Raw genomic sequence first — 10,792 nt, forward strand, 5'->3', positions numbered from 1 at the left:
GACAAGGCTTAACATGTGGGATCTGTATCCTTAGGTAAAAGGCCAAGGTTCAGAGGTCAAGTGTAGGCTATATACAATATGTCCGGATGGATTGTAACATCATTCATCTGGCAATTAAAAAAATGCTAACCATGTGGAGATGGCGTGAAGTGTGGAAGACACGTGTCCGTTGCTCAAGCGTCAACGTTACATAGAGGGGTAAGACGTTGATGTTGGACACAATAGGGCCAGTTGTGTACTGTCCATATGTGCAATTCAATGCAATGTGGATGTGTAATTTTCAAGCAAGACCTGTGTCTAAAATTTAAAGTATCATAAAGACAAATTTTCGCATGATACATCTTCTCTGGACAGCATATGCTTCAGCCATCAAGCAATTTTACAATAACTTGCCACAGATTGTTCTGAATGTGGAGCAAGAGTACCGCACACAGGCTCAAATGTAAAGGTCACGTTAAAAGGTAGATGTTCTAATACAAGCGTCATACAGCTTGTGCAGTCTGAAGCTTCATAATTCGAAGGACAATTTAACAACTCCAGGTAGCAGCAATCGGACAGACTGGCAGTTTATTATTAAAAAAAAAATGTAGATCTACTTGTCTTCATACTTATATATGCACATTATTTTCTGCCACATATATAGTTATAACAAAATAGCATAAAATTGTCAGTTATGAATACAAAAACAAATAAACGCTCAACGCAATCGATGGCAAGAACACCCAGCTTCTATCAAGGCGTAACTGAAATTTAGTAAACAATATTATTAAGAATCATATTTCGTATAACAAAAGCTTCTTCAATATAATTACATTCATTAGAAATAACTTTTTTTCACATAAAACTAATAACTTGTTGAAATTATATATCAAATTGTTTGACTTAAATGCAATGCAAATATATATCTAAGATCAGTGTAGCAGCGGCATATGCATAAACAATGATATTTGTCGTTCATTACAGCATAAACAATAACGCTGATTTCGTAAAATTTTACAATGTGCTTATCTGCCAGTTTGTATTCTAATTGGAATGTGCAGACCACCTTAAATATCTGTACAAAACTAGCGAAAAGGTATAGGAAGTAAGTCTACATTTTCTTCATATTCGAAAGATGTTTTTAAATTTTTATACATATCTCATACTGAACCGTTATTCATTTCAACATACCACTCTAGTTAGCTCATTTATTTTTTGAAAAAAAATTATGAGCTATTGTCATCACCTTGGCGTCGGCGTCGGGGTTGGTGTCCGGTTAAGTTTTGCGTTTAGGTCCACTTTTCTCAGAAAGTATCAATGCTATTGCATTCAAACTTGGTACACTTACTTACCATCATGAGAGGACTGGGCAGGCAAAGTTAGATAACTCTGGCGTGCAATTTGACAGAATTATGTGCCCTTTTTATACTTAGAAAATTGAAAATTTTGGTTAAGTTTTGCGTTTAGGTCCACTTTTCTCAGAAAGTATCAATGCTATTGCATTCAAACTTGGTACACTTACTAACTTTCATGAGGGGACTGGGCAGGCAAAGTTAGATAACTCTGGCGTGCATTTTTACAGAATTATGTGCCCTTTTTATACTTAGAAAATTGAAAATTTTGGTTAAGTTTTGTGTTTAGGTCCATTTTATTCCGTAAGTATCAAAGCTATTGCTTTCATACTTGCAACACTTACTAACTATCATAAGGGGACTGTGCAGGCAATGTAATGTAACTCTGACTGGCATTTTGAAAGAATTATGGGCCCTTTTTATATTTAGAAAATTGAAAATTTGGTTAAGTTTTGTGTTTAGGTCCACTTTATTCCTACAGTATCAAAGCTATTGCTTTCATACTTGCAACACTTATTAACTATCATAAGGGGACTGTGCAGGCAAAGTTATGTAACTCTGACTGGCAATGGACGGAATTATGGGCCCTTTATACTTAGAAAATGGAAAATTTGGTTAAGTTTTGTGTTTTGGTCCACTTTACCCCTAAAGTATCATAGATATTGCTTTCATACTTGGAACACTCGCAAACTATCATAAGGGTACAGTAAAAGGACAAGTTGCATAACTCTGGTTGTCATTTTTACGGAATTATGGCCCTTTTTTGACTTAGTAACTTTGAATATATGGTTAAATTTTGTGTTTCGATCCACTTTACTTCTTAACTATCAAGGCTATTGCTTTCAAACTTCAAATACTTTCATGCTATCATGAGGTTACTGTACCTGGCAAGTTGAATTTTACCTTGACCTTTGAATGACCTTGACTCTCAAGGTCAAATTATGAAATTTTGCTAAAATTGCCATAACTTCTTTATTTATGATTACATTTTATTGATACTTTGACAAAACTACTCTTACCTGACATACCACAATAGACTCCACCCAAACCATCCCCCGTGCCCTCCCCTCCCCCCCCTATTTTTATGTCCCCCACTACAGTAGTGGGGGACATATTGTTTTTGCCCTGTCTGTCTGTTGGTCTGTTGTTCTGTCTGTCTGTTTGCGCCAACTTTAACATTTTGCAATAACTTTTGCTATATTGAAGAGAGCAACTTCATATTTGGCATGCATGTGTATCTCATGAAGCTGCACATTTTGAGTGGTGAAAGGTCAAGGTCAAGGTCATCCTTCAAGGTCAGGGGTCAAATATATGTGGCCAAAATCGCTCATTTTATGAATACTTTTGCAATATTGAAGATAGCAACTTGATATTTGGCATGCATGTGTATCTCATGGAGCTGCACATTTTGAGTGGTGAAAGGTCAAGGTCAAGGTCATCCTTCAAGGTCAGAGGTCAATTATATGTGACCAAAATCGCTCATTTTATGAATACTTTTGCAATATTGAAGATAGCAACTTGATATTTGGCATGCATGTGCATCTCATGGAGCTGCTCATTTTGAGTGGTGAAAGGTCAAGGTCATCCTTCAAGGTCAGAGGTCAAATATATGTGGCCCTAATCGCTTATTTTATGAATACTTTTGCAATATTGAAGATAGCAACTTGATATTTGGCATGCATTTGTATCTCATGGAGCTGCATATTTTGAGTGGTGAAAGGTCAAGGTCATCCTTCACAAGGTCAAGGTCATCCTACAATGTCAAACATCATATAGGGGGACATTGTGTTTCACAAACACATCTTGTTGTTTTTTTGTTTTTTTTAAGATCATCTCACAAATGACCACCACACCCTAACACTAAACCCCCCCCCCCCCCACCCCCCCCCCTTTTTTTGAAACGGTTAAAAAACACAAATATTTATTTTTATTATTTTATGTTTGAAATATTGTCCAACCATCGCACCCAAGAATCCCAACCCACCCCACCCGAATCCCCCCCCTAATTTTTGTTTTGCATTTTTTTCGCATTTTTGGAAAATAATGTAATAAATGTACACACACCCACACTATACACCCCTCTTCACTCCACCCCTCCCTCCTTTGTGATTGAAAATGAGAGTCCCTTCACCTTTAAAAAGAAAATAGATGAGCGGTCTGCACCCGCAAGGCGGTGCTCTTGTTTAAATTTGTCAACACGTCTACATATGAATTTCCTCATAAAACTATTAACTGGCATATGCAAATACATAACCAAACCCAAAATTATTTAAAACTTTCTTGACACTTGAGAACCAATTTGCATTACGTGTATTACACTCGTTTAACGCTTGTTTGTAAATAATTTGCATTATGATATTTTGATTGGTAATAATTTCAAACCAATATGTTATAACGTGCACGAAACGGTTTTCGTACAACGGATTTCTACCGAATTATCCATAATCAGCGACATTACCGGTACATGTTTTTAATTTAGCCTGTTGCAATCGTTTACAAAATTTTAACTGTATGTGTTGAATATCAGCTGACTTTGTAATACCCCATTTACAACACCGTCCCTTAATGGATTAAATTATCAAATACTTCAATGCCATTACCATTGTATGTCGAATTTTCGTTCAAAGCCCCCATTTCCAAATTACTGTTATCTTTGTTTTTGCAGAGTTAACATTAAAGGGATCTTTTCACGCTTTGGTAAATTGACAAAATTGAAAAAAGTTGTTTCAGATTCGCAAATTTTCGTTTTAGTTATGATATTTGTGAGGAAACAGTAATACTGAACATTTACCATGGTCTAATATAGCCATTATATGCATCTTTTGACGATTTTAAAAACTAAAAATTATAAAGCGTTGCAACGCGAAACGATTGAATAATTTGGAATAATTTGGAGAGTTCTGTTTTTGTCGTTAAATTTTGTGAAACTACGAAGATTGCTTATATAAGGTATAAAATACGTCATGCATGTGTACTTGGCGGAATAGCTCAGTAGGCTAAAGCGTTTTTACTTCAGGACTCTGGCAGGACTCTAGGGGTCACTGGTTCGAAACCTGGTCCGGGCAATGTTCTTTTCCTTTTTTTAATTTTATTCTTGATTTTTTACTGGAGCTTTTACTATCCAATGTTTACATTTATCGATATAAAGCATTTAATGAATAAGTTAAAAAATGCCAAAATCTGTGAAAAGGCCCCCAACAATTGCAACATAAACATAAGCTTTCTAAATGTGCTTGATCTTCAGCAGGCGACTTGCCTAAAAGTGAATGCCATCAGCAAATAATAACATCAACACAATATCATCTATATTCAACCCAGAGTTAATTTAATCGTGTATGCAAGGTCCTCAACAAATAAAACAAAATTACCTCCCTTGCCTCGGTCCAACAGCATCACTAAACTAACATGAATAAGCTGAACATGATTTAACACGTGACTTAAGATGTGCATTCATATCCTAAGCTAGTCCAAGCAAATTGTCTTGTATACCAGACTAAAACATTTATAACCATAATGTTTTGCGATATTCACTTTCAAAATAGTTTAACATATCGACGTATATAGCATACAAACGTTTATTTTCTTTAAAATAATTTTGTACAATCGACATAAATAATTAAAGAGCATCAACAGTTGAATTACTTTTCCTCAATCCGAACAGCACATCGAAAGTAATAGTGTTTCCATAGCAAAACGTTTCAATGCGCTTGTTAGTAATCGTGGTAAATAATTTTGAAAAGCAACTGACTAGATTAATCGACATACAGTTATTTACATGATATTAATTCATTTATGCCTAGTGGACTCTCCCATCCTTCTAAGTTGGATCAATTTATTTCCAAAATATGGAATGTCTAATATATTTATTTCTATATTTAGAACATTTTTAACAGAAATTCTTTAGGCAAACAGCGAAGACCCTGATAAGACGCCGCATCATGCGGCGTCTCATCTGGGTTTACGCTGTTTGCAATGTCCTTTTTTCAGGACGCTAGGCATGAATGGGTTTAAAGAGACCTTTTATGCGATCAATAACAAATTCGTTCAATATACAATTTCTACTGGATGATGATAATATAAAACTTGTCAGATTTATTTTTACATAAACATTTGCGACTTCTCCAGGTATTTAACTTTCAAGATGTCTTGTGTGTAAGAATATGAGGTGACTAACAACGAATGTACATTATTCTATCGACGCGTGCTGTATTTGTAGCTGGACGTCTTGGGGCATCTTTTGTCAATGGATTTAGGTACTGTTCACCAAGGTTTAGTTTAGAGTATCATTTGTTAGAAATCATTTTCTTTTCTTTATACTAATGCACGTTATACAAGTATACATTTGATCTGATACTCCCGCGGGCATGATGACGTCATAGTTCATTTTCTAGCTCGAGAAGACATAGGGAGATCAGAAATCGCACAATAGCAGACTTAATTTTATGTATTATCCATTTGTTTGTTGTTAAGTGCTAACAACAGTTATTCATACACGTAATTCGCTGATTTGCGTAATCCGTGTTAAGATCATTGTGCGATAATCGACCGTCTTAAGAGCGCAGACAAAAGTATATATTTGATGTTATAATTTCTATTGTTATTAAATTATATATTCTGAACCTACCCCACGAATAACATGTGTATTATTTTGTTGCGTTTATAGTCTTTCAGATAAAGGCGTATTTTCCAACCGGACGGTTCGGGTGAATACACGTTATCTGAGATAGAACAAAATAAGGGAACTAAAATCATTTACATTAGTGTCACAACGAAGATTTACGGTGGTATACAAACGTTTATTTAGCCCATCAGTGAAGTGCGGAAACTGCTCCGATCACAGACCCGTAGGTAAGATGTGTTTCGTTTATTAATCATATCATGTAATTATTAAGTTAGGTACAATATGTGCTTAACATATGTGTTTTATGCTACAATCAATTATCTTTATTTTATGATGAACATGCTTGGAATACACTCAAGGTGGGAAGCTAGGAAATTAATTGTATTTTATTAACGCAGTCAACTTATATTTCTGAAATGGACACTTATTCGCGAGTAAGCGGTACTATTAATTCACGATGTAAATGTCAATTTGCGTTTTGTTTAAACTCAAGACTTCTTATATAATAATAAAATGGAACTATTAAAAGCGCTGTGTACAGTATATCACTTGATACAACAATATTTCTCCTTTATTTCTACATTCGCATTCCGAAGACTTAAATACATGTAAAAATAAATATAACTAAGCGTATTCATTTTTTTTATAAGTGCAACTTTGTATATCACCAAAACGGAGGTAATTTTATTGAAAGAACGAAAATAACATACAGCTTTAAATATGTTTTACTTTATTGAAAAGATCTTTGAACAGTCACTACAACCTTGCGGTAAATAAAAAATGTTCGAACTTTTCATTGGCTTTTTTTATTGTTTTAAGTATTCTCGTTAACAATGGTATTTAATCAAACAAACTCAGTGTATAATTAGACATGAGATGGACACACCTAATTTATTGTTCATAATTTTCTTGTGCAATACCAAACTATTGTAACCCATTAAATTGTACGTGCAAGATATTTCGTATTTATCAATTTAGCTAGTTGTTCGTCTGTCTGTCTGTCCCTAGACACACAGTTGTTGGACGAAGTAGTCATTGACATTTCATCAAACTATATTAAAACTTGCATTATTCCTAATGTAAAGAAGTTGTGCGTGCGCATTTTTTATTATCTTACGTAAAAGGGACTTGTTCGAAATTTTGATTTTTTTTCTAAAGTTTATCAGGAATTACTTTAAATTGATATATTTCAACATCCGTACTAAAGAGCTCCAGTTTAATACAAGAATAGCATTTAAGAGAGAATAAAAAGAGAAACAAGTTAAAGGGACATGGGCTCGAATTGCGGACCTTTGGATTAAAAGAGCTACCGGTATTTCCATTCGGCCATCCGAACCGTTCATTTTCACAAAGCATTTGCTAAATTATACAAGTTATCCGCGTACTGTCACACAATATAACGAAAAGGTTATCAATTTATAATGTTGATAACTTAAAAACAAAAATGTATTTTTAATAGCAGTCTTCGTCATACGTGTTATTTCACTTCATGATGTAAATTGTTCATATACAACTCAATCTGTGACAATTAGTTCGAAAATTGTCGTCCCGACAGATTACCATCATCATCATCATCATCATCATCATCATCATCATCATCATCATCATCATCATCATCATCATCATCATCATCATCATCATCATCATCATCATCATCATCATCATCGTCGTCGTCATCATCGTCGTCGTCATCATCATCATCGTCATCATCATTATCATCATTATTTTTATTATTATTAGCAGCATTATCATTACCATTTACATTATTTATTTTATTATTATTATAATTATTATAAATATTATTATTATTATTATTATTATTATTATTATTACTATTATTATTATTATTATTATTATTTATTATTATTATTATTATTATTTATTATTATTATTATTATTATTATCAAGCATCTTCCAATGTATTTCCCAGACAACCAAGGCCTCAGCAATGAGTGCGCTACGCCCCATTCGTGCCTCCAACGCCACTGAAATGACGATCAACTACCGCCGGAACATTGCACCCGCCCGCACCAAGGCTAAGACTAGCCGAAGTCTAGCGAAAACCACCGAAGACAGGGACCTGCAAATAGACCCGCATAACGTCTTGTCTTCAAAGACCAATTTCAAGAACGGCAAATCTAGACCGAGCTTGGAATCGTCTCCTATTGACTCGAAGCTGGATTACGATTCTGGCGAAGACGAGATCGATTTTGATGACTGTGACCCGACGCCCAGGGAAAAGTACGGTGATCCGGTGATCCGTGTCTACCATCGCGCTTGCAAGAAGCTGGGTACCATATGCATGAAGTCCATTCAGAGCGCCTTACTTAACGAAAAATTCTCGTGCAAGTATGTGCTGCTTAAACCGAATGACCTCAAAGCAGCGTGCTATGCGCTCCTGGATAACAGATTTGTAGAGCAAATTGACTTCGAACAAAATGCGCTTGAATATGTTCCGATAGACGATATAGGTGATGTCATAGCGCATAGCACGTTTCTCACGCATGTTCGTATAGCCAGCAATGGCTTGAAATCGGAAGGGGCCGAAATCGTTTGCAAAGCTGTCCAGGAAAACAAGCGCATCGTTTCCCTGGATTTATCTGACAACGGTTTCTTTGATAGCGATGGGAAATTTTTTGAAAAGCTTCTGGATAATTCAACCACGCTGAAAGAACTGTATCTATCAAAGAATAATCTAATGGATCTTGGCGTCCAAGCTTTATCCAGAGGGCTTGAAGACAGCGCCACGTTGCGTGTATTAGACCTTTCTTGGAACCACATCCGTCTGAAAGGAGCCATTGCCATAGGGTGTGCACTGGCCAAAAATAGTTCGTTAAAAGTCCTGAACCTGGCGTGGAATGGCCTGCATTCGCAGGGCGCTGAAAGCATAAGCATGGCGCTGTCCAAAAACGAAACCCTGGAGGATTTGGATTTAACTTGCAACAGACTGAACGAACAATGTATTTCAAATATTCTCACCGGCCTTGAACAAAATAAAACACTCTCAACGTTACGGATCGCCTTAAATAACGTGACTTGTACTGGCGCCGAGGGTATTCTGAAGCAGATTTTGAAAAACAAGAAGTCGGCACTGAAAATGTTAGACATGGGGAAACAGGAGGTCCATGATACGTTTATGCCGTTACACGCAGAGCTAAAGGAGCAGCGGGGAATCAACGTAATTTACGGCATTGTTTGGCACACCCGTCGGCAATCCCTGGCATCTCAAACCGCCGACGACGACGAGTTACTGCTGTTTACTTGCGATCCTTTGACTGTTTTGATGGAATGCATGCGTTTACAGAACCTCCGACTCATCGACTTTTTCAAAGCCTTGGACGTGAACAAGAGTAACCATATTTGCATATCCGAGCTTGTGAATGGGTTGCTGAAAGTTGGCGTGCCCATAGGACCGGACACATTGCTCCGCCTTTTCCGCAAGCTAGACAAGAATGAAAACCAGATGCTCGACTACAAAGAAATGGTTGAGGCCCAGAACAAACATCGACAAAATGTGCGACAGGCGCTTCAAGAAAACGTGGATTTTGAAAAGACCGATATTGGCAAAACATCTGTTATTCTCAGAAAGGTCATGGCAAATCATTACATCATGAAATCTGAGGCAAACGACGTATGGACCCCAAGCGTCGGGTCCAATTAAAACGTTTATGGTGAAAGACGCCTGACTGCCATAACCAACCGACAGTCATTAGCTTCCTGTCGGAGAGCTTGTGCCGCGTGTGAGTTTGCAATATGAATTGGTTTTGATTTTCAATAACATAGCGTTCTTTTTTTTCCATGGAGACGGTCAATATGTTCATTTTTTATCGAACATAACACTTTATTCACACAGCAATATAAAGTGCAATTGTATCCAATGGTATCGACGTCTTAGCGGTGTGTGACAGAAATAATATGGTGTGTACATGTATAGTAGGCGATTTTTTCTAGATAAAACAGTTTTATACGTTATCCAAACTAAAAGAAAAAATTGGCCTAACACTGTGTTTTGCGTTTGGACAGCATGTTGTTTCTCTTATTTTGTTGTTGGTAAATGGTTTTACTTATTTTGTGTTTATATCGATTTAATGTATGCACCCACATTGCATACACGTTTGAATGATATAACCGATATGGTTTCACAATCGAAACTTAAGAATCAGCGAATTGACCGTTTACGAGTACTTAAATAAACTTAGACTCCTTACTTCGCACCCAGCCTTGGGAAATGCAATCTCAAACAAAATACTTGGTTAAATATGTATGATTATGTATAAATGTAATACTAATGATTTTCGTAGCTCTATTATGAATTAACTGTATACATATTACCTGTTCTAACAATTATTAAGTTTACCCACTTATGCCTAGAGTCTAGCAAAAAGGCCTTGGCAAACAGCGTAGACCCAGATGAGACGCCGCATGATGCGGCGTCTCATCAGGGTCTACGCTGTTTGCTTAAAGGTTTTCTGTAACAAATATTCTAAATATAGTAATAAATATACTAAACATCCCTAATTTTGGAAATAAATCTATCCAATTTAGAAGTATGGGAGAGTCCACTAGGCATAAATGGGTTAATTGATCGTTTAGTAGCAATTCGTATGATTGATATCAACGAAAAATATTAATGTTTATTGTGGTCCTTTTGAAGGTCAATTTAACTTGCTAAAGACATTGCAAACTTGTATAAAATGAATAACTATATATTTTTATATATAGCTATAATTATATTATTTAAAATCAGGACGTTTCTGATTTCATTTCATAATTTTGGAAGCTGGACAAAACACTTGGAGTATGAATCCTTCACCTTTATTTAAATCACCCGCACATAATT

General features: G+C 35.9%; 1 protein-coding gene across 1 annotated transcript; it reads left to right on the forward strand.

The window, feature by feature from the left end:
- The first annotated feature begins 7,900 nt into the window (after positions 1-7,900).
- On the forward strand, positions 7,901-9,613 carry LOC127846040 (leucine-rich repeat-containing protein 74A-like). The gene has a single exon (XM_052377218.1). The coding sequence runs from the start codon at positions 7,901-7,903 to the stop codon at positions 9,611-9,613; it is 1,713 nt and encodes a 570-aa protein (XP_052233178.1).
- The last annotated feature ends 1,179 nt before the right edge of the window (positions 9,614-10,792 follow it).

This window comes from Dreissena polymorpha, chromosome 9 (assembly GCF_020536995.1).
Source record: "Dreissena polymorpha isolate Duluth1 chromosome 9, UMN_Dpol_1.0, whole genome shotgun sequence".
NCBI lineage: Eukaryota > Metazoa > Mollusca > Bivalvia > Myida > Dreissenidae > Dreissena > Dreissena polymorpha.